Source organism: Ovis aries, chromosome 8 (genome assembly GCF_016772045.2).
Source record: "Ovis aries strain OAR_USU_Benz2616 breed Rambouillet chromosome 8, ARS-UI_Ramb_v3.0, whole genome shotgun sequence".
NCBI classification, from domain to species: domain Eukaryota; kingdom Metazoa; phylum Chordata; class Mammalia; order Artiodactyla; family Bovidae; genus Ovis; species Ovis aries.
Window position 1 is genome coordinate 19859663 of NC_056061.1, and position 25601 is coordinate 19885263.

At 42.2% G+C, this 25601-nt stretch overlaps 1 protein-coding gene across 1 annotated transcript in view; it reads right to left on the bottom strand.

The window, feature by feature from the left end:
• Window positions 1-25601, bottom strand: part of SLC35F1 (solute carrier family 35 member F1) — a 403885-nt gene that overhangs the window by 24671 nt on the left and 353613 nt on the right. Inside the window, exons 5-7 of the mRNA XM_004011167.6 lie at window positions 22849-23005; window positions 20613-20665; window positions 12068-12222 (exon numbers count right to left, since the gene is read on the bottom strand). Coding sequence (XP_004011216.1) covers window positions 12068-12222; window positions 20613-20665; window positions 22849-23005 — 365 coding nt within the window. The remainder of the gene's footprint in view (window positions 1-12067; window positions 12223-20612; window positions 20666-22848; window positions 23006-25601) is intronic.

Below are 25601 nucleotides of genomic sequence, written 5' to 3' on the forward strand. Positions count from 1 at the left end.
CCCTTAGATGCCACCAAGAACTCAAATAGGAGGCAGACACTCCACTTACTCTAAAACTGCATGGAAATGATTACAATTAACTTTGAAAACAAGTCCACACACTTGAAGTCCAAAAAAAATCGTAGCATTTTGGGTAGAGCTTTCATTTTATTAACGAGGCACTTGGCAGAGGAAATGGCTATTTCCTGGTGCTGAAGATTAGGGAAAAGTTTGCAAGGACAGTTACAGTCTCTGTCAGGGTCAGTAAACTAATGTATCTGGCAGTTGCCTTGTTTTGTAAATAGAGTTTTATTGGAAGACAGCCATGTCCATGGCACAGCAGAGTAGTTGTGAAGACTATCTGGCCTGCAAAGTCTGAAGTTATCTGTTACAGATCTGTTCTTTTATAGAACTGCTTGTGAACCCCTGTGGATGTAGACACACCAACAAATACACATACAGATACAAAAATACAGTATATGATGATGACATCTCACAATTTTACTTTGGGTTGACTTGCAAGTAATACATCTGAATATTAGATACGATTTTCTCTATAAACAGAATAAATTTCTTGGCAAATTTTCAACCCTTGATGTGAGTTCCATGCTTCTCATCTTCCACGACAATATATGACAAATTATGGCATTGAACTGGTTTCTAATATCCATGTTCCCTAGGCAATCCATCAACTCAAAGAATGAATCAAGACTGTGACTCGCTACTGTGGGATCTAAATGTTTAACTTTTCAGCTGGTGTCATCAACTTGAGATCTGAAGAGTCCAATCAAAAGCTTTTTGCTTCCTATGTGAACATTCTTAAATAACATTCAGTGTAGAAAACTGAAGTTTAACCTTTCACCTTTTTTTGTAGAAGTAAGCCTGCACGCATGTGCATGATAAGTTGCTTCCGTCGTGTCTGACTCTTGGTGACCCTATGGACTGTAGCCTGTCAGGCTCCTCTGTCCATGGGATTCTCCAGGTAAGAATACTGAATTGGGTTGCCAAGCCCTTCTCCAAGGGATCTTCCAGACCCAGGGATCAACCCACATCTCTTGCGTGTCCTGCATTGGCAGGCAGTTTCTTTACCACTAGTGCCACCTGGAAAGCCCAGAAGTAAGCCTATCATTGAATAAATAATTGCAAACACCTACCATGCCAGGCACTGTACCAGATATCAGGGTTGCAGCAGAGGAGATGTGCATAGCCCCTGTCATGGGAGCTTAGTACTTAGTTCTAACATAAGGTGGGACTTTCATTTAAAGTTGGGACTGGTTAATGCACGAAGACAACACCAATACAATCCACAACTTCTGAGACTTTCCGAGCAATGGGAGACAGCTCTACTCCTGCTTAAAAGTGCCTGGTTCCATGAAACATCAAGAAGGAACCACATGTGACGCTAGTAGCCAAAATTTACAGTCAAGTTACACTGAGTTACATTGCTAAAGGAGAAGGCCTGCAGAATGGTTTACAATGTATTTATTAAAGAAAAAAAACACAGTCTGAAATATATTTAAATAAGGAAGAAACTACATGTATGACTAGGTTAGTGTTTAGCAATGTAAGAGTGAAGAGTTTTAATTATGTACAAAGAATGAAGTAAACAGAAACAGAGAAACCATTTAATTTGCTCTACATGTTTGTCAATTAACACTGAGAACGAGCCACTTATTAATATCAACTTCTAATCAGTGCCTCATTGCAATTTTGTTCCATTTTTCAATAGCACTTTTGCAGTGACTATAGTCTCCCTTCTTTAAGGTACTTAACTACCATCTACTGGAAAATATTCCTCATAAATGGATAAATTGCACTGTGGGCAGCCTGGACAACCATGCATGCCAGCTTCCTGATATGAACAGTGATGAAACTGAGCCAAATAAGAGATTAATCAAGATAAGGAATTCAGAAAAGAACAGCTGGCATTTCAGAGACTGATGGTATAGCAAATGTAGTAAGTATGGAAATACTACACAGACACTACATTGATAGAAATTAGCTATTAAAATAATTACAATATAAAAAAAGTAAACAGAAGTCAGGATATAAAGAAAGGATAGCATGAATTATCTCTTATAGAGGAAAGTAAATAAATACTCTTAAAACTTTAAGTATAGTCTTTTTAAAAAATCTCCCATCTATGGTAGCCCCTAAAGATGTGTAGAGTGATGTTTCAGCTTTAGTCAAGACAATGTCTGAGCCAATCTTTGTTCTTTATTTTAGCAAACTGATGCTCTGATTTCTGTGAACCCATCCATGAGAGGTGGATCCATACAGGTCTGCTGACAAAATTAGGTGTCTGAGAACGCAGGAGGGGCCATGGTATGCACCATGATGACAAACACACCCCACACATTCTCCTGGGAGACAGCTAGCTGGTTTTTCCTGGCTATGCTCCAGTCCAGCCACAAGCCTTTCCATTTGAAACTTCTGCATCACTATTAGCTCATTCTGTTCTTCCTTACAGCTTGTCCTGATGAGATGAGTTCAAAATATCTGCTTGTGATGTGGAGTTTATGAATAGATTCGCGTAGCAGGAATTTTGACTTCTGGTTATATTTTTGGATCTCCCTCACAATTTATCCCCAACTTCTCTAATCCTTTCAATATTTCTGGTAAATGGAAATTGCTAATGTGTCAGAGACCGGCTACTTGCTCACTAAACCTCTTTTACTTTCTTCCCACTCAAACAGTTTGACTACATTTCCCAGCCTCCCTTGCAATAGACTGTGGCCACATGACTGAGTTCCGGCCAATAGGATGAGGAGGAAGTTATGTAGCCCATTAAGTCTCTAGGCTATCTCACAGAGAGCCCTGAAGAGGACTGCAAGAGCCTGGCCCAGGAGCCCGCAAATTTTTCTTAAGGGGCCAGACAGTAAATATTTTAGGCTTGTGTCATATAGACCCTGTCACAACTCCTCAGTGCTACTGTTATAGGCCAAAAGCAGCCATGAATAACATACAAAGAAATGGTCATGGCTATAGGCCAATCAAATTATATTTACAAAAATGGAGGCTGGCTCACAGTTCATAGTTTTTGATCCTTGCTCCAGAGGATGGCAGAGCCACAAGATGGAAGGAATCTGGGTTCCTGAATGGCCGCCTGGTGAGCACTCCCTCCCACCCATGAAAGCACTTACTCTAATTCAGCAATATAGAAACCTCAGGAGACACTATACTGAGTTTTCGGGCAGGGGGAAACCAAGTCTAAACATTCATTGCTCTCACTATTTGCTATTTCATGTGACACACTTTGAGGCCTCAGTGATGCTGGTTTCTCCAATTCTCTACTCACCCGTCACAGTTTAAAAAAATATGAAGTCATTAAGGCTGCATCGGTTCTTAAATCCACCATTTATGATTGCATCAGGGATGATGAATTTAAAATTCACAGTCTTTTAAGATGCTGTTCTTACGAAAAGAAATGTAACTGGTCACATATGTGGGTATTTTTCTAAATAAGATGTGCAGTATTGCTTCATGCTTATTGGCTGCAATGGGCTGGCGCTGCCTGCCCCAGCTTTTCAAGTGCAGTTCCATTGCTGAAATTGCTTACTGTCGCCAAGGATCAACAGGGTTGCTTGGCTGCAGATTCAGATCCATGGCTAATGAAAGATTCCACTCTTGATGCAATCTCTGCAAACTCTGGCACGGAAACTCAGATGTTAAGGATGCTTGAAATTGCTGGTCTATTCAAGTTTCAGTGGTTTGGAATCTCATCCTTTGTATTAATCCGCCTGGCGATTTTTTGGTGTTCTTGTCACCTTTATTTATAAATAAAGAGTTAAGAGCTGAAACAGTGCCTGGAGCATAGCAGGCATAAAATACATAAACATTTGCTGAATGAAGTTCCTTTAAACTTAGTGCATAACAATATATTATTAAATTAGCCCTACATTCAGAGTTATTAAACTTTTCGCACCCAGTCTTCTATAACAACAACAACAAAACCAGTAAGAGAAACTGGCACATGTTGGGGGGTAATTTTTAGTGGCTGACAGAGAGGGTCAGGTTGAATCAGGGAGCTTGACACCTGTCCTCATAGGATGTAATCTGGATTGCTTGAATAGCCAGTCGACGATGTAAGAAACTTTTCTGATTATTTGTCAAAAATAACTCATGGCAATTACAAAAAAATTAAGCTGGTTTAAAAATGAGACTAAAACATACCGATAAAGTTCTAAGTATGTTTGAAAATGAGACTAAAAATGTGTTTAAAATGTGGTTTAAAACGGACTAAAACATAAACTTCTAAATGTGACTTATAAGAATCACATTACTGAGAATAAAGTGGCCTTCTTGGACAAATGATTTTGAAAACTCTCCCTTTTTCAGTAGTGAATTTTGGGGTGGTAAAAACATCTTCCTGATGTAAGTTTTATGAAGTCCTTACCTTCCTAAAATATTACTCTTGCACTACAATCACCTGTAGGTTCATGTTGCTCTATTTGGGGAATGAGGGAAGCTAATGGACTAAGTGGAGTATTTTTAAAGGGGACTTAGACTTTACAGTGTTCACTTTTTTCTCTATCAGCTTTTTATTTATTTTGATAAAGCTACAAAAATGATCACCTCTTATGAAGTTACTCTCAAGTTTAACCATTACAGTAATTCTGTGGCAATATTAAGCCTTGATAAGGTAATAGCAAAATGAAGTCAAGTAAGCCATTTTCTATTTTAAATATCAGGCAAAAGGGAATGTCCTGTACGTTCAACACTGGCTACTTTCTTTTCTTGAAGAATGTTCAGTACATAATGGCATATCATGAAAGAATGATTGATATTTTATTTTAATATTTGAATTATTTCAATTTATGGGTATCATCTAAAAATTCTACTGTAATGAAGGAATCAAGGAAGTCAGCTGAAAATGGCTGATATAATATTTTTAAAAATTTTATGCATGAGACCGAGTTCTGCCTTTTCACATAAGGAATAAGAGAAATCTCAAACAAAATTGTTTAAAGCTACATATCCAGTTATAAAATCTGACTGTTTAAGAGCAGCATCCTAAAAATGGAATGAGAGAGAGATTACTAATCTTGAACTATACTTTCACTCAGAGAAATACATCACCACTGGTCACCATTCAAAAATTATGTAATGCCTTCAAAGGCTCCCTAAGGAAAGTCTAATCACCTTGAAGTTTGGAGAGAATAAATAACTAGATCGAAACACTTAAATAATAAAGAGAAACCATGAGTTAAATCTAGGCTCCTTTGGCTTTGCAGTCCAAGCTCATTTTGCCACATCAGACTGCTGAATTCATGCTTGACACAACAGACACTGAAGTAATCTTCCCACCCAATTCATTTTCTCACCACCTGATATAGTGTTTTTTTTCTTAAAGTCACATATCAGCAGGCAACATAACTACTTTAAAAAGCAGCTGGGAAATTCAGCAAAGCACAGTGTGTATAGATAGGTGGAGGGTGGCTTCACTGCCCGCCAGTGAATCAGCTTCTGAAGAGCACATTCACATGTCCCAGGTGATCCAGCTTGAAGCCAATGTACCCTTATTTGTCTTGGGGTAAGTTATCAATGGGCCTCCTGTGGCAGGCAGAATTATGGATTCCCCAAAATGTTCACATCCCAATCCCTGAAAGCTGTGAATATATTACCTTACATGGTAAAAGGGGCTTTGCATATGTGATGAAGTTAAGCATTTTGAGATGGTAACATTATTCTGGATTATCTGGGTGGGTCCAGTATAATCACGTGAGTCCTTATAAGGGACACAGGAATGGCAGAGTCAGATCTGAAGATGCTACACTGCTGGATTTAAAGATGGAGGAAGGGGCCACGAGCCAAGGAATGCAGGTAACCTCCAGAAGCTGGAAAGGACAAGGAAACAGATTCTCCCCTAGAGTCTCCAGAAACCACACAGCTCTGCTGACTCTTGATTTCGACCCGGTGAGACTTCTGGCCTTCACTGAAGTGAAAGTGTTAGTTGCTCAGCCATGTCTGGCTCTTTGTGACCACATGGACTGTAACCTGCCAGGCTCCTCTGTCCATAGAATTCTCCAGGCAAGAATACTGGAGTAGGTTGCCATTCCCTTCTCCAGGGGATCTTCCCGATCTAGGGATCAAATGCAGGTCTCCTGCACTGCAGAAAGATTCTTTACTGTCTGATCCACCAGGGAAGTCTCTGACCTCTTAGTACTGTAAGGTAATAAATCTGTGTTGTTTTTAGCTACTAAGTACATGCTAATTTGTTACAGCCATCATAGGGATACTCCTTCAATTTCAAAAGTGTTTTTGTGTTCAGTAAATAAGGGGATAGAGTTCATAACTGGTCAAGCTTTGACCTTGAAAAGCTATGACACCATGAACTTGAAAACTTCTCATGTGAATCTCTTCCTAGGTTTGGTTTTAGGGAATCTCTGAGGTCCAGCAGAGCTCATCTCCTGTAATTTCCAAGGACTGCTATGGATTTAGTGTTCTGGATTCCATAGTGTTGGTATAATAAAGAAAAGAAACATGACCACTTCTCAAAAGTCTCATAAAATTAGAGTCTGAAAGAGCTCTATACCATGTAGACAGCCTAATTCAGAATTAAGTCCTTTGCTTCCTTGAGATGTGGGGCTTTACTGCCCAGTCAGCACAAGAGGCAGAGAAGCTGCTGGCGGGAGGGGAAGGGAATGGATTTTTTCCAAGGATGGAAAGCAAGAAAAAAGCAAATAATCAATGTAGGGCAGGGGAGCTTCATTTAATTATTTAGTTCTGCCTGGGTAAGCAACATCTGTGAGCCAAAAGCCCTCCTCTCTCAACTGGTAGATATTTATAACCAGACAAGAGGTTGTTCAAAGACATCACGATGAGCTGAAAGAAGAAACTCTAACTGCACACTGTAGTAAAACTAAATGAGATCCCAGAGGTCACGGGTTAATCGTCAGAACTGAAGAGTGCGTCCCCTCCACAGCAAGCATCTCACATTCTTTTTTTTTTTTTTATTGGAGGCTAATTACTTTACAATATTGTCGTGGGTTCTGTCATACAATGACATGAATCAGCCATGGGTGTACATGTGTTCCCCATCCTGAACCCCCCTACCACCCATCTCACATTCTCGTCCCACTTCTTCCAGTGAGGGTAATTCCCAAGACAGTTTATTCCACTTTCAGATGACTAACTGTTAACAAGGTCTCTTCCTGTTTCACTATAATCTTATAACCTTCACCCTCTGGTCCTGGTGCCACTGGCTTGCAGCCACATACAGTAATTCTGAACAAGTGATTCTCAATTCTGGTCACACACCAGGATCAACTGTTGTTCAGTCACTCAGTCATGTCTAACTTTTTGTGACCCTATGGACTGCAGCCCGTCAGGCTTTCCTGTCCTTCACTATCTCCCAGAGTTTGCTCAAACTCATGTCCATGGAGTTGATGATGTCATCCAACCATCTCAACTGGGGGGGGGGTGTCTTAAAAAATCGAATGCCCAAGGCTGCACTGCCAACTGCCAAAATATAGAATCAGTGAGTGGGATCCAAGCGTCGGTATTTAAAAAACTCTCCAGGTGATTCCAATGTGTAATCAAGGTTGAGGGGTACTACTTTAAGCTCTCTTCAACACTACACTCAGAGAAGGCAATGGCACCCCGCTCTGGCACTCTTGCCTGGAAAATCCCATGGATGAAGGAACCTGGTGGGCCACAGTCCATGGGGTCGCTAAGAGTCGGACATGACTGAGCAACTTCCCTTTCCCTTTTCACTTTCATGCATTGGAGAAGGAAATGGCAACCCACTCCAGTGTTCTTGTCTGGAGAATCCCAAGGACGGGGCAGCCTGGTGGGCTGCCGTCTATGGGGTCGCACAGAGTCGGACATGACTGAAGTGACTTCGCAGCAGCAGCAGCAGCAGCAACACTACACTCTAAATAAAGATACCCTGAGCTGAAATGAATCTTCTCTTCCTTAGACTGTGACTTTCAATCATCTCCTTAGGGCAGACACTGTGACGCAGCTGGCAGTCATCACTAAACGCTGGAGAGGGGTGGTATCCAAAACCACCTGGGAAGACTTGGTGGCCCAGAGGCCACGGTGGGCTTGAATTGGTTCCTTTCGTGGTTTTAAAAGTATGTGTGTGTGTGTGCTAAGATGCTTCAGTTGTGTCTGACTCTTTGAGACCCTATGGACCATAACCCAACAGGCTCCTCTGTCCATGGGATTCTCCAGGCAAGAGTACTGGAGTGGGCTGCTATGCCCTCCTCCAGGGGATCTTCCCAACCCAGGGATCGGACCCACCTCTCTTAAGTCTTCAGCACTGGCAGGTGGGTTCTTTACCACTAGCACCACGTGGGAAGCCCCTTAAAAGTATAACAGACAGATAAATTGGAATTCATCAATATTAAAAACTTTTGTGCTTCCAAGGACACTAACAAGAAAATGAAAAGACAACCACAGAGTGGGAGAACCATAAGCCCAGTAACTGTACTCCTGGGTGTTTATTTCAGAGAAATGAAAACTTTGTTCACACAAGAAGTTGTACATGAGTGTTCAGAGCAGCTTTATATGTAATAGCCTCAAACAGAAAAAACCCAGAGTCTTTCACTGAGTCGGTGGTTAAATAAATTTTGGTATAACCGTGCCATGGAATAGTACTTAGCAATAAAATAGAATGAGCTACTGATATAGATATCTGGATGAATCTTCAGATGATTATGCTGAAAAATTATGCTGTGAAAAGAGTCGATCCCCAAAGGTTACATACTCTATTATTCCATTTACATGCCATTCTCGAAGTGACAAATTTAGAGAAATGGAGAATAAATTAGTGGTTTCAAGGCGTTAATGAGATGAGTGAGCACTAAGTAGGTATGGTTATAAAAAGGCAATACGGACACTTGGTGGGGATGGAAATGTTCTGTTTCTTAACTGGGTCAGTGTTAATAATATCCTCATACTATATCACAGTTTTGCAAGATGTTACCAATGAACGAAACTAGATAAAGGGTAAATGGGAACTCTCATATTATTTCTTAAAACTTGTAGATTCAAAATTGTGAATCTATAGCTTTGTCTTAAAAGTTTGATTTTTAAAAATCAGAGTGAATTTTAAGAGAAAACACCTATTGCGTCGAATCAATTTTGCCTTAAGGGACTTTATCTGTTAAACTGTAACCAAATACATGTGTATAGTGCAAAGCATTAAGAATTAAAAAACTTCTATGACTCCTCCAAATTGGTGAATCCAGGAATATCATTTCAGATAATACAGGTTCCCTTCTGATGGCATGACGAGAGGTACTACATGACTTCCTCTTCCCCTGAGTTACTTCTCCTAAGCTAGCAGTAACATAAATGCCAAGTGGAGAAGATGGACGTTGAAGAATTAGAGTTTACCTGGCTCATCTGCCTTCTCAGTTCCTGATGTTTGTTTATGTAGAGAGCCCCAGGTCTAAGCAAATGAGGTGGGGCGTGAGGAGTGATAGGCTCAAACAGGCACAAACACTGTTCAGGTACCCTTTTAGGTATTTGTTCTCACATTCAGAGAACATCAGCCTCACTGGCAGCAGACTCCCCCGGAAGACTGCCAGATGCTGATTCTGCGGCCCCGGGGCTATGGACCAGGAATCTGCATTTCTAGCAGTTTCCCCTGGTGAAAGCAGACTTTCTGAGCGCTGTCATGAGGGACGCTGACAGCTGAGCCGGATCTGGACTGCCCAAGAGCTGACCGTAGGCCTGCTTCGGTCATCTTCCTTTAAGGACGATGAAAGCGATTCTTCTAGTTCGAGTTGATAAAGAGGCTTACAGGAAGGAGTGCTGAGACTGGAACTCATGCTGAGGAATGGAGTAGATGTGGGTGCTTAGTTGTAGAGGAGAGAAGAAAAACGGCAGCCACTGCACTGTGAACTGTGCTGCTGAGACCTGGGCTTGGGGGTTGCTTGGGGGTGATTCAGAGGGAAAGGGGTCCTCCCAGCACTGTGGTGGGGAGCAGGAGGAACATGCTGTGATTTTGCTTTTTACCCTTACGTGGACCAGGGTGCACTCAGGACTTAGAGATTGCACCGTGCAGAGAAAATGAATTACCAACACTGTATCAATGCTATCCAGCAATACACAGTTTCTTGAAGCTGCCATTGTTGCCTCAAGGCTGGGCAGAAGGTTCCATGTAAAGCAGCGACTCAGCATTTTCTCTCTATCTGTTGCCACGGCCGCTTTCTCCACCTCTCCTCTTCCAGATCTGCTTCTGGTCCTCCCAGCTACCAACCTTGTTGCTGACCTCCTTTCCACCTGTCTGCTCTTCCTGGTCTGTTTCTTGGCTCTGATTTGGCTTCAGTTCAGTTCAGTTCAGTCGCTCAGTCATGTCCGACTCTTTGCGACCCCATGAATCGCAGCACGCCAGGCCTCCCTGTCCTTCACCAACTCCCGGAGTCCACTCAAACTCATGTTCATCGAGTTGGTGATACCATCCAGCCATCTCATCCTCTGTCGTCCCCTTCTCCTCCTGCCCCCAATCCCTCCCAGCATCAGAGTCTTTTCCAATGAGTCAACTCTTCGCATGAGGTGGCCAAAGTATTGGCTTAGCATGGTAATATTTCTGATGATTTGCTTCTGCTGTTTTGCCTCCGGACCTCTCAAGTATATACTTGCTCCAGTTCAGCACTTCTCTGGGAGCCTCTCAACCCAGTGTGACCTAATTGAAGATGCCCTGCCAACTAAGATGCCCCCTCCACTGGCCAAACCTGTGAGAAGATGATATTAACTACAGTGCCACTGATGAGGCACTCAGGTAGAAGCGGCCCTAGTAACGCCTCTTTCCTTCTGTCTCTTCCTTGCTTTTGCCTACCCTAGTTTGGTCATATGTGTTGGGTGTCCCATGCTTGCTAAGTCACTTCAGTCATGTCCTACTCTTTGTGACCTGATGGACTGCACCCCACCGGGCTCCTCTGTCCATGGGATTCTTCAGGTAAGAATACTGGAATAGGTTGCCATTTTCTTCCCCAGGGGATCTTCCCAACCCAGGGATCAAACCCAAGTTTCTTATGTCTCTCGCACTGGCAGGCAGGTTCTTTAAAACTAGCGCCACCTGGGAAGCCCTTGGATATCCCATACTTGTCCTTTTTCACACTTGTCATAATCCCCACTGACTAGTTATCGGACCAGTTAAGGAATGGCAAGTGGGTCTCGGTCCAAGTGGGTCATATACCAATTCTAGTCAGTTGTTAATGAATCAGTTAGTATAGCATTTAAAAGACAGCATCTGATAGCCTAGCTTGGGAGACCATAACCAGTCAGTCATGCTTGTCTTGGTTGAGGATATGGATAGAGTCTTACACTTGAAGACTGCTATCTTTGGACTAAATGATTTCTTCTCTCCTTTAGGGCTGATATATTAACTGCAACTGCTTCGTAGTATCTCTTTGCGTTCCTTTACTGAAACCCTGGTCTTTTAATAAAGAAACTATTTTGAATGCATTAGCATTTTCCATTCATATTTACTATGAAAGTATATGCAAAATAGAAACTGCAGGAACTGTGTCTTCTCTCCAAAGAGAATACATTCCTCAGGTGCCTTTGGCAGAATCCATTTGGCAGTTATAGTTTGGGAACTGGATGTCTTCCAAGCTTTAGGTTGGAAAAGGAGTAAGCTTCTGGGGTGAACGATGTCAGAAAAACTGTCCCCCATTATTTGCAAGCCCTTCCCTCTATGGCTGTTTCTTATCTTTCATTATCAAATGTCATAGTTACTAGTCTCTCATAACAAAATGTTGGCTCTGTCTTATGTGAGTGAAAGTTGCTCAGTTGTATCCAACCCTTTACAACCCCATAGACTAGCCCAATAGGTTCCTCTGTCCGTGGAATTCTCTAGGCAAGAATATTGGAGTGGGTTGCCATTTCCTTCTCCAGGGGATCTTCCCAACCCAGGGATGGAACTCAGGTCTCCTGCACTGCAGGCAGCTTCTTTTCCATCTGAGACACTTGGAATGTAAACACCCAGGTCATGGGGGTCAGCACACAGAAGTGCAGTCCCTCTTGATGCAAAACTGCAGAATCAGGGCAATTCCACTGCAGAGCATTCCTACCTGTACGTGTTCTTTCCTACAGAGTATCATCTTCAGACAGGAGCACTGACTCAACTTACCTTGTAATGGAAGAGAAACAACCCGCAGAACAAGGTGTACAGATCTGCGGTGAGCAGGGAGAGGTTGACTGACGTGGCGCTGGTTTTCTTTATGACCACGGGCATGAAGCTGTAGAGACCGAACATGCAGGCGCTAAAGCCGACGTAGAGCAGTCCTGGAGGGAGAGGAAAGGCAAGTGACATCATTGCCTCCTCCAGGGCCTCGGTGGAGCCACAGTGGGTGAAGGGAGGGGAACAGCACCCCCCCCCCCCATTTCACTCTCACACGGGAGTTTTTCTTTCACTCTGTCAACCGATGTTTTTTATTGGGTAATACATAGCTAAAACGTAAACTAAGAAGTGAAAGCCTGCACGTGGAACAAGATCTATATGCTTCTCACACACATCTGATGGTTCGCCTCTGCTGTGAAGGAGAGCGGCTACAATCAGAAATAGGGTCAAGGCTTCTAAGTTCTATTTCTGGTTGTGCTGTAATTACTTTCTTGTACCCATATCTTTTAAAACTTTTTCACTTCTTTTTTATTTGCAACATAGGAACAAAACTACTTGGCACCATGCATTGCTCACAACAATGAATAACTGCATAATCCTTCAAATGAAAGCTCTTACACGTCAAAGAGATGTGGGCTAAGTCACAGTACTGAACTAAAGTCCTAATTGTGTGATCTTGGATAGATCACTTCACATGAGCTGTCAGTTTCTTCCAGATTTCTGAATCCTGCTTAGCACTACTCCTGAAACCAGAGTCCTATTCCTCCATCACTTTTCCTAGCATATGTGGGCTCTCACATGTAGGCTCTGCTCTCTTATAAATAGGTAAATGCTTTGCAGGCCATCAAATAATTAAGTTTTGCAAAACAGAAAGATTTTAAAAAATGCCCTTTTGCTACATGATTAGTCCCTCAAACTCTGAAATTCTCTCTCTAATTATAACTCAATATACAATTGTTAATACTAACCCCATAAGTACATAATTTTTTTCAGTCAAAAACAGAAGATTATGGCTAAATCTAGGGTTTGGTTCATCATTTCCTCGATGTTGATACAACACAAATGCAGAAAAATTATGCTCATTTCTCTACCTTAAAAGAATAAGGCATAAAATAAGCACAAGTATTACAACTCAGTGGATCTTTGGGCATTTTTATATAATATTAAATAAAAGATCCAACCTATCCAAGGGAACCTTGATGACATGTCTGGCTTAGGCTGTAGGCAGATCACTTTCTTTGAATCCTGTGAATTTTGGAAGATTTGGCAAATACTGGATACCCAGTCCCTTTGACCATAAAGAACAAGGGATCCCTCCAAACAGAAGTTTGGTTTTCCCATATGGGAAGTATTTAAGGTCACGAATTATTATTCTACATGTTTCTGATATTAAGTTTAAGGACAGCCATGTCACATCCATATAAAAATATTAAGTAAGCAAACTCAGTACAACAGCCCCCTCTAGTGTGGTGGAAATACCCTAAGAGGAAGCTAGAATAATCACTTTTCTATTAAAAATTGTTCAGTAAATTATACAAGTCCTCTTGTGGAAATTCTGTCACAGTCATGTCAGATGGCTTTTGACTCTCTGTCTGAAGTTTTAATTCCCTAAAATTGGTCAGTTTCCCTGTACTTGGGTTTCATGCTATTTATAATTCATTTTCCTTTTAAACAAGTTACTAAAAGGGCAGTATTAAATAACCTATGATTAATACATGAAAAGACATAAAAATTAATTCAGTATTCCTGTAAGGAATCTGAGATGAACAGACTAGACTGGGGATAAGATATACCCTTAATCTACTAGAAGTAATCAAACTTGGTTAAAATATAGTCCAGGAACCAGCGCCCTGCCCCCACCCTCCTTTTTTAAATTTAGATTCTACATGACTGGGTTAGGAAGTTCAACAGTTCTACCCTCCCATCACCTGACCTAGTGTTGATATACTGCGAACTCTCACATGTGAGATTGATGTTGTATATTCAATTATTCAACCATGTATTCACTGCACACCTACTGTGTTCTAGGAACTCTGCTATGGGCTGGCATGCAGTGGGAAAAAGGACAGACAAGAAACTTAGAACTGATATTAGTGCTGTGAAGCAAGAAAAGGGTTGCTTTTGGGGAATTACAGGGGCACTGCTTTTGGAAAGGTGGAAGCAGCGTTGACTTTAAATGCTGAAGGACGAGAAGGAGACGGCCAGGGGGGAAATAATTTAGGCAGGGAAGACTACAAAGGAAAAGACCCTAATGGTTTACAGGAGCTGCAAGAGGCCAGAATATCTGAGCAGGATGAGCAGACTGAGGCAGTGATAAGAGAGGAGACTGGAAAATCAGGCAGGGGGTGGATTATGCGGGGCCTTGTAGGTCTTGGAAGGAAGTCGACATCTCATTCTAGTTGTAATGGGAAGCCACTGAGGAATTTGTAGCAGAAGGCTAGCTTGTAGTCTGACCTACTTTTCTAAAAGACGGCTTTAGATATGCATGGAGAAGGGACTGAAGGAGAGGAGCTCAGAGGAAACCAGTGAGGAGTACAGGCTCTCAGTCCAGGCAAGAGGTGCTGGTGGCTTTTGCTCGGAGTGGCAGTGGAGATGAAGGGAAGTGGCCGGTTTATGAAGGTTCAACATGCCCTGCTGGTAGACCGGATGTGTTGTGGTTGCTGTTGAGTTGCTAAGTTGTGTCTGACTGTTTTGTGACCCCATAGCCTGCCAGGCTCCTCTATCCATGGGATTTCCCAGCAAGAATACTGGCATGGGTTGCCGTTTCCTCCTCTAAGGGATCTTCCTGACTCAGAGATTGAACCTAAGTCTTCTGCATTGCATTGCATAGTCTTGCAGGCAGACTCTTCACTGCTGAGCCACCAGGGTAGCCTAAAATCTTTCTACTCGATTTTACAACCATTCAGAGTAGTTGTTCAGAACCATTTGTGTTCTCCCAAGACTTTCCTGGTGGTCCAGACTGGATATATGTAGTGAGAAAAAGCACAGCATCAGAGATACCCATGGGTTCATGTGGTGGTGGTGGTTTGGTTGCTAAGTCATGCCCGACTCCTGTGACCCCACGGACTGTATGTAGCCTGACAGGCTCCTCTGTCCATGGGATTCTCCAGGCAAGAATAACTGGAGTGGGTTGCCATTTCCTTCTCCAGGGGATCTTCTTGACCTGGGAATCGAATCTGGGTCTCCTGCATTGTAGGCAGATTCTTTACGAAGTGACTACAGGGGGTTCATGTGGATTCTGGCTAGTTAGAAACTGACACTGAATTTTGACACCATTTACTGAGTTGCAGAGAACTGAGCAGGAGGACCAGGTTTTCAGGGGAAATACAAAGCTCCATTTTGAACATGTTAAGTTTGAGATGCTTGTGCATCATCCAAAAAGATTTGTCCGGAAGGGAGTGGATTTATAATTGGTAGCTCAGAGAGAAGAGTGTGACTTTACAAGCAAACTGATGAGCCAAGGAGTAGAGGAAAACAGACAAACAGCGGAGTTCATTCTACTCACCAGGATACCTTGAGATTCTCCAAGCTTAAATACTTTAACCTCCTAAACTTATTCTTTTAAAATGCAGAAATTAAATTTAGGGGGATGGGGGTAAAATACAAACACCATCACATTAGTCACTTTGCTGAGTCAACCAGTGTTTCTGTGCGTGGCCATCCAGTCAGCCAAATGAGCACAAGATTGACAGTGGGCATGTTGTGTTGCTGCAATTTGCTGATTTTTTTCTTCTCAGATAAAAAATTAACTAGTTAATGGACATTAGCGATGCATCCGAAGGCCCAACTTGCTGTCCTTATGGGATTTTTCAAGCACTTGATCAACATGATCAAACAAACTGAATTACTTTTGACTGATAAACACAGGATGGGTACTATAACTACATTTTTCAGACAAAGTATATGTATGAGCGTTTCTTTTTGGAAATGTTTTCTCTCTCACTAAAGACAGGATTTGGTAATTCTTGTCCTCATATGCTAAAGAGATTTAAGCTAGAGAAACTGGGAAGAATAGCATCAGCTAAGACTGACTAAGTACTTGCTATGTGTCACGTTCTTTATGTACATTAATCTCCACAACAGTATAACACCATTGCTGTTGTTATCCTCTTTACCCACGTGAGGAAATAGGCTCATTGAGTGTATCGGTTAATAAACACAGTCCACAGCAGGTTCAACAGAAGAAATAAAACATGGAGTACAACTTATAAAGGAGTTTGAATGGGCGCTGGGGAAAGATGGATGGTAAGACAACCCAGACATTAGCAATAGCAGTAAATTATTCATATCCCTGGGGCCAGAGAGGTCCAGGGAGGAGGCCATGTTATCAGAAGTCAGAAGTCAGAGAGGCCCAGCAAAGCTGTAATCAGAGGACACTCGGCCACTTCTAGAGATTTGACCTGAAACAGGGAGACACAACCTGGTCACTTGCTTCCTCCCACCCTCCAGTCTCCTTCTACTGCCTCCCAGGGGCCAATCTGCTGCTGCTGCTGCTGCTAGGTCACTTCAGTCGTGTCCGACTCTGTGCGATCCCATAGCCAGCAGCCCACCAGGCTCCCCCGTCCCTGGGATTCTCCAGGCAAGAACACTGGAGTGGGTTGCCATTTCCTTCTTCAATGCAGCAAAGTGAAAAGTGAAAAGGAAGACACTCAGTCGTGTCCGACTCTTAGCGACCCCATGGACTGCAGCCCACCAGGCTCCTCTGTCTATGGGATTTTTCAGGCAAGAGTGCTGGAGTGGGGTGCCATTGCCTTCTCCAAGTGGCCAATCTAACTGAAGCCAATTAACATGCCAGCCTGGGAGGCATTGTTTGCATGGGTCAGTCTCTGCAGTGCAGAGCAGAGTAAGGGTAAGAAACAACTCTGTGAGTAGATAGGCAAAAGACAAGCTTATAGAGGTTGAGTAGCTCACCTTCAGGTCACTCAGGCTGCCTGACTTTAAATTCTGAGTGCATACTACTAACCTATATTGTTTAATTATTATGAAGAGAAATAGGCCTTGGATGAAGCATTCTATTTGACTGTAATGAGCATCTCATTTTATATGGGATATATACAGAATGCATTGTTATGCATGATATATCATGTGACATAGGATATACATGTTTATTTGTAATGGATATTGTATATACATGTATATAGTATATGTCTGTGTTTGCTGCATATATTTTATCTCATCATTTTCTTTGGGATCCCACTGGTATTCTGTCACTTTCCTTTGACTGGACTAGATTTTTTAAAATATCATTTTTAATTCTTAAAAATAAAGGCGAGGTAAGATGATATCAGGACATATGTACTAAGGTACCAGGCTGGAGGGGCTGGCTCAGAGGGTGAAATTAGTCCCACCACAGGCGGTCATGAGCCCAGTGAAGCAACCTTAGTTCCCCAGCCTCCAGTTCAGCATCAGCAAAAAGAAAGGCTGTACTATTCTTAATGATATTTAAGGTTTTTTCTGCTTCGTGGTCCCATTACTGCATCTTCAGGGAAAGGTCAAATCTCTCGTTCTGGCCTCCAGGACAAAATCAAAATCAAAGCAAACTTCGCCCATGGCAAGAAAAGTGAAGCCCCAGGGGCTTCCCTCGTAGCTCAGTTGGTAAAGAATCTGCCTGCAGTGCAAGAGACCTAGGTTCAGTTCCTGTGTCTGGAAGATCCCCTGGAGAAGGAAATGACAACCCACTCCAGTATTCTTGCCTGGAGAATCCCATGGACAGAGGAGCCGGGCAAGCTACAGTCCACGGGGTCGCAAGAGTCAGACACGACTTAGCAACTAAACCACCACCAGCACCAGCACACCACAAATCGGTACCGGGTGACCCACCTCTCTTGTTACCTTCCTTTGACAGTGGACTTGCACATCAGCTAACACTTGTCCTTCAACACAATGGCAAATGGGATAAAGGGAATGCTTAAACTAATTCTTAGATTTCACACACGCCTGCTCCACTGGAGACCATGTTAGCTCTATAGGGTCCTACATTTCACTTGAGTTTCACGATTACATAACCAGCCCCAGACTTTCTGTTCAGTAGAGTAAAATAAGGAAATAAAAACAAACAGCATCAAAGACTGTTATCTCCTTGCTTTTAATTACTCTTTGTATCTTGCAATTGGTTAATGTTATTAGAAAATATCAGAAGCTGTTAAAAAATGCTTTCCGAATCCAGAGAATATAAAACATATTTACTATCCCATTTGATCCACAGAACAAAAGATGTTTTTACTTTGGTAAAATGGCAACCATAGGAGCTGTGCAAGAGACTGTGATGGGATCACTGGTTGGCGGTAGAGTCTTGGATCTTGGTCTGTCAACTAAGGCACACTGATCAGAGCTTGGCACGCTAGGGTGACTTCCTACGGCATGTGGGCAGGCCTTGATGGGAGGTCCATCCCCCCGGGTGTCTCACTGCATCCAGGGCCCATGAGTTGCAGTAGCTGCTATGCCATCGCCTGGCTTCCCAGAAAGAAACGTCAAAGCCAAGCCTGAGCCCCGTGCCCTGCTCCCACTGTTTTCCCTTTGGTCTACATTTTTGTTAGCTGAGAGACAGCAAGACAAGCCTGTCTCCTTGGCTTGCCATTCATGCATCCACTCATTTTAAAAAAACACTTGTTCATTAAACTTTGTGTGCCTAGAACTGAGCTAAGCACTAGAAGCTTGTAGTAGGTCGGGATGAGGTAGGAGGACACAGATGACCCTTATCCCCGCTTCAGAAAGAAAAGATGAATATTTGGTTCCTTTTCTAGACCATCTGAGACTCATTTCCAATCAGGAAAATTAAACAAATGGCTTTATAATGTGTTCCTTTTACACAGCCCTTCATCATCTTGGACCACAGGGAATTGACATTTTCATGGCAATACGAGAGCTCAGTGTGCTCTGATGACACATTTAACTAACACTGAATTATAAGAGAGCCTTGGTGGACATGCACATGACATCTGCATAATTGGAGGACAAATTATTTTTTATTAGTGCTACTACTATTAATATAAAATTAATTTATGCTCATGGACCTCTGCATGTGAAGCGTTACCAAGCACGGCTGACATTCTGGCTCTGAGACTCACAGAGGCCGTGAGGCTGTAACCTGCAGCTGGCTTCCCTTCTCAGCCACCTTCCTCTCCTCCCTACAATCCCTTCTCTTTATTGACTTTCATTTAATTGTGTCATTTTACAGCAAAACTCGAGAGAAATTAAACAGCCGGACTGTGACAGACACAAGGGCTGGGGAGCCCTTGAAGTCACTAGAGAGAACCCCAGGGGAGAGGGGCATAGTTCTGAAGTGCCTGCTGTGTCTTCAGAGGGGATCTGTCAGCAGCAACTCAACCCTGGACGCGTCAGGGTCAGAGGCAGGTAAATGGTGCAGGGAGATTTATGTCTCTGTTGTCCTTGTTCAGAGAAGGAGAATTTGACAGGAGCCATTCCCTTGTAGCTCAGTCGGTAAAGGATCTGCCTGTAATGCAGGAGCCCTGAGTTGGTATTCCTGGGTCAGGAAGATCCCCTGGAGAAGGAAATGCCAACCCACTCCAGTATTCTTGCCTGGAGAATCCCCATGGACAGGGGAGCCTGGCGGGCTACACTCCATGGGGTCGTAAGAGTCAGACACGACTTAGCAACTAAACCACCACCACCATCACTGTTAGTTCTGTGAAAGCCCATGTAAGCTGGGGATGGCTCGAATAGTCCGCTTCAGAGTGGCGAACCACCTGTAGTTTCACTTTCCATTTGCATTCATCGGGCACGCATTTTCCAAGCACCCCCATAAGCCAACCTCCGAGCTCAGTGATGGAACCCAAGTGTCTCGTTATAGACACTGAGGGGAGGTTTCAGGGCTCCCTCCCTGGCATTTGGGGGTGGGAAATGTCAGTCCCTTCCAAGGCTTGCTGAGTGATCATTATCAGAGCATCACCTAAGATCTTAACTCTTTGTCCTAATTTTATTTTATTTTTTTATAAAAGAAAAGCGACTTTCGAAACATGTGGCAAATAGCTGCCCTGGATGACTGAAGGAGCTCAAAGCGTGTCTGGTTATTTTCCACTGAGTCCATTTGGAGATCAATTAACCGTGTCTTTTGAGCAAACAGCTCCCTTCTGAAAAGGTTTTTATGGGTTCAGAATGCCCATCGCATTGTTTCCTTTTGTGCCTCTTTGTTCAGTTCAGTTCTTTTTCCCTTTAGGAAAGTGTCACTTTTTAATGATCACGTCAGTTTTGTGTTTCTCAGCTAGAGCAAACTGCTGTCATTTGCGTCTCACCAGCACCTCGGGGCATTTTTCTTTCTGGTCTTTAACCTAAAAACACACTTCTGTGTCTACACTAATGGCATCTTGACCACGATCATGGGCAGAGGCTCAGTTAAGAAACATCATGAATCATACAGTTCAGTCTCCTCTAGTGGGTGAGAGTCCCCAGACTGACAAGGGTGGTTTCATTTTCTCTTGTCCCCCTGCAGTCTAAGTCCTTTCCCGGTCGGTGCCTCACCACCACCCCAGTCACTCTCCAATGGTTATTTTCCTGGTTTACTAAAAACAGCATCTCAGGCGAGCAAACCCCTTACCTATTTGCCAGTCCCAGGGCACCTTCAACAGCTCCTTGTGCTCCATTATCGCTCTGCGGATTGAAAGAAAGCAGAGCTGGTGAGCAACGCGGCCTTCTTTCGTCGTTGTTGTTGTTGTTCACTAACCAGATTGACACGAATCGTGAAGCAATCAATTGAATTCCAAAAATAACTCTGGATCACACAGAGGCTAGTTTCATTAGGTAGCTCAGCCCAAGACTGGTTCCCGCAGACCCACCACCATCCTTCTCAGCCAGTCTGCCTCCTAGCTTTCACTTCTCGCTCAGATGCTTTCTCAAAAGTACATGGTGAGGTTTTAAAATCTCTGGTCTTGCAGATCTAATCAGTTTTTCCGATTGAGCACTCTCCAGGGCCGTGTTTCTCAAACTTAAATGTACAAAAATACCACCTGGAGAGGGTGTTAAAAAAAGTTTCCTGGGACTTCCCCGGGGGTCCAGTGGTTAAGAATCTGCCTTGTAATGCAAGGGATGCAAGTTTGATCCCTGGCCAGGGAATTAAGATCCCGCATGCAACTGAGCCTGTGCACCACAAGGAAGACCCAATGCAGCCAAAATTAAAATAAATAATAAGCCCCCAAAATGTCTGAAAAATAAAAAAAAAAAACAGTTTCCTGGACCCCCACCCCTCCAGAGGCTGATTCGGTAGATCAGAGTAGGGCCCTTGGATGTGCATTTCTGACAAGTTCCCACGTGGTGCTCGTACTGCTGGCCAGAGAATTACGCTCTGAGAACCACTGGTCTGAAAGAGGACCAGGAGGGGAGGTGGCCCCCACCTGTGTCACTTCGGTTTCATTGCCCCCTTAACGTAACCCATTTGCCAAACACACTCATATGCCTTTTCCACGATTTTGGCAGCAGTGTCACTGAAGGGCTCCATCAGTTCTAACGGTCTATAACTGAAGCAAGTGAGTGCTAGATCTCCGAAGATACTTTTTTTTGGATTCAAGAATAATAATCCATAAAATGAGCCATCCATCTACAAAATGCTGGTTACGAACAGTTGAACTAGGCAATTTCTTTTCCTCTTACGAAGCTGAAGGGCCAAATTTAGGAACTTTAAAATGCCATCACGTTTTCAAAATGAATCCCAAATAAATCTGTCTTAGAGAGTCTTCCCATCTCCTGACCCTGTTTGCTATGGAGTCCGCCACCTGTATCTCAGGACATTGAAATTTGGAGAATTCTTGGAAAGAGCCTATTTGCAAAACGGATTTAGAGTGATGCCAAAAGAACCTCCTTAAATAATTTCAGACACAGATGCAATGACAAAGAACCTGCTTGTAGAAAGTGATGTGGTGAAAATCAGAATTACTTGCTTTGCAGATAGGATTTGCTGAAATTAGACAGGAGGATATATTATGCTTCTTTATCTCTTATGTGAAGCTAAAATACAAGGCCTTTACTGATGAAAAATTAGGCTTTGCTTGGCACTTATTCCACAGCAACTTCTGAGCCCTAGTCAGTGATGACATATACTCCAAGGCCAGAATTACTGAAAGCTCGTTGTTTCTGATTTTGATGCTTAGTGAATGCCTGTGTTCTATCTTGACCCATTTAAGGAAAACGGAAACACTATGTTTCTAAGAGATGAATTTTTGTTGTTGCTGCTGGTTTTTTTTTGGCTGAGCCACGAGGCTTGAGGGATCTTAATTCCCCAACCAGAGATTGAACACTGTCCACGGCAGGAACAGCCTAACTACTGGGCTGCCAGGAAATTCCCTAAGAAATGAAATTCAAATGTGGTTCACACACTCAAACCCATGAGCAATAAAAGAAAAATCATAAAAGGACAAATTTAAACTCTAAGTTTTCTAGTTGTGGTTACTAGTAAAAGACTAGTATACCAGTTGTCACTAGCAAACAGAATGCTGCTTTTTGGAAGTGCATCAAATCATGGCATTTACACTTAGTTTTCCTATTTCTCTAAGCACTAATAAAACCTCATTGGCTGGTTTAGGAGAATCAATGTTCTTTTAATGCTTTCTTATAAATTATCTTCAAAGTCCATTACATAAATTCACTAAAATTCATTTAGTTTGGAAGAAATTTACTAATAAAGATACTGAGTTTTCAGATTTCATGTGGGAGGTTGCTGACAGGTTTCTAGCTCTGATTTTTACAAAATAAAGTGAGCAGCCATAACCTAAATGAAAAACATTTTAAAAATAAGCTCTAAGAGTGTCAACTGCCTGAATTTCTTGTTATTTTTTACTCACAACTGAATTCCACTGAAAAATGCCCCGAAGAGTCCAATCATTCCCAGGAATTCCACTCGGCTCAGAGTTCGGATGATGTATTCTTCCCAGACATTAGAGATACCATACAGTGTGGCTCCTCCTAAGACCAGGAGATCCCCCACCAGCTTATTTTCCCCTAGGAATAGAAAAAGAAAAAGGAAGCTTTATTAAACCCTGACAAGAATTTGGCCCCAGCAAAATCAGCTTCCTGTGCTTATTCTGAGGCTTCCCTGGTGGCTCAGACTGTAAAGAATCTGCCTGCAATGAGGGAGACCTGGGTTTGATCCCAGGGTTGGGAGGATCCCCTGGAGAAGGAAATAGCTACCCACTCCAATATCCTTGCCTGGAGAATTTATGGACAGAGGAGACTGGCCGTCTCAAAGAGTCAGACACAACTGAGGAACTAATACACACGATTAGTCTATTCTGACATTTTTCTAGAAGTTCTGTATTTTGCCTACTGAAATTAAGTCAAGTCTGTTTACGTGTGCTTCAGATATGTTGTGATGTAAAAAGGTTGCTAAGTCTACCCAATAAGAAGTCTTCCCCAGCTAAGAAAGGGACTAGTTTCTTCTGGATTGTACTGTCTTGGAAGAGTCCCATGTCTTCTGTCCATAGGTTGAGAAGTTCATAGTTTGAAATGGACTATGGGTTGAAATTTTCAACTCCCCTAAAGTAAGCAACAGAAGAGTGAAAATATATGTAATTCATTATCACACCAATATTTTTCTTCTTTCATAAAAAGTATCTATTTGTTCTAAATTCAATTTTAGCTAGTTTTGGTTTATGTCCAATCTCTCATAAATTATGTACCCAACTATTTCCTATAATTAGGCCAACTCTTTCTACTCCAGGAAGTGTGAAGTCAGGGAAGGATAGTGGGAATCAGCAGCGGGAGGCCTCATAGTAAGCTTGTACCCAAATGGTCCCCAACTCTGACCTGTATAGTCAGCTCATGGGTGCTCAGTAGACGTGAAGTTCTGGGGCAGAAGAGGTGCAAGCTGGGGAGGGGACTCTGTCCACCGAGATTCTAAGGGAGAGACTCACCCTAGAGTAGCCTTACATTCCTAGCTTAGCTGGAACAATCTAAAACTACAGAACCAGATTATCTCTGTATAGTTGGGAGCACTGCCCACGCTCCACAAAGAGGTTTCACATAAATTAATCTGGGCGGGGTTTGGGGAGAGATCTCATGCCTCTGTGGTCACCTCCAGGGATATTTACTCCAATTAGTGTCACTTTTTCTAAGACAAGTTCCGCTCCTAGTAAGGATCAGAGAGAGAAGATAGCCTGAAAGGCCAGAGAGCTTGCTGGGGTCACTCTCAAGGGAATGGAGCTGAGAGTCGGGATCAGCAAGGGCTGGTAGCCCTCACTGGGCTCCTGGAGAGCAGATGACCCAAGAACGTGATGAGGTTCCAGGAACCTCAGGGCTGTGTCCTGGGTGTGTCTTCTGGGGAAATTAATGTTGCTGTTAGAGAGTAACCTGATTAATCTCTTTTTTAAATTTAATTTTTTTTAACATCCAAAACATTTTGTATTGGAGTAGAGCTGATTAACAATGTTGTGATAGATGTGGTGTGTGTATATATATATATATATATATATATATATACATATACATATATATACACACATACATATACACACAATGGAATATTACTCAGCCATTAAAAAGAATGAAATAAGGCCATTTGCAGGAACACTGATGGACCTAGAGACTGTCTACTGACTGGAGTAAGTCAGACAGAGGAGAAATATCTTATGACATCCCTTATATGTGGAATCTAAAAATAAGTGATACACACGAACTTACAAAACCGAATAACCTTTTTTATGTGTCAACTAGAAAATCATGACAGAACTCATAATTTTAAGGAGTTCATTTGAGGAATGACTGATAAAATAAAAGCATACATTACTAAGATTATAAAATTATAATGAACATGATTCAGTCACTTTTCAATAAGAAGTCATTTCAGAATCTTGTGGTGACATGGGGCCATTACTATGAATCTCAATTACTGTTGTATTAGTGAAGTGTGGAAATGCTGCTTGGTAGAATTCTTGGTTAATGAAATTAATTGTACATGAATGGATTCAGGAAAGTTAAATTATAATGAAATATTTTAATAGAAATTAGAGAAACATCAGTCCAGTTTTTAAAAGTCTTAAAATAAGGCTGCACTGTTTCAATGAATAGTGCCACCAATCTTTTTCAAACTCCACATCTGTTTCATTATGGTTTATTCTGTTAAGCCTTTGACTATGTGGCATCTACTCCCCAGTACTTTGAGTTTTTCAGTCATAATTTTTGTTAACAATGATACAATGATGTGTAACTGCAAGTTCAGAAGTATTTCCTAAGTTACGGGGGACAAAATGATTAAATACTATCTATTAATATTTTACCAGTAAATGTATTTATCAGTTTTAAAATCATTTGACAGTAGATACTTACACAGAGAGCACGTGTGAAATTTCAGATGATTAAATATAATTGAACTAACTAGGACATGATTTTATCTAACCATATCATAAATGAAGTGTTTGATATAATACAATTTGCAGTTAACTGGAAATTATAACACGTCCTATTAATGCAATAGATATTTAACATGATTGAGTCAGTTTTTCTGAATGTTCACAGGGAAAATTATATCTAGCAAATGTGTCATTTATGGGTGAAACCACAAGGAGTGATAATGTTTTGCAGATTTGGGGTAAACAGACAC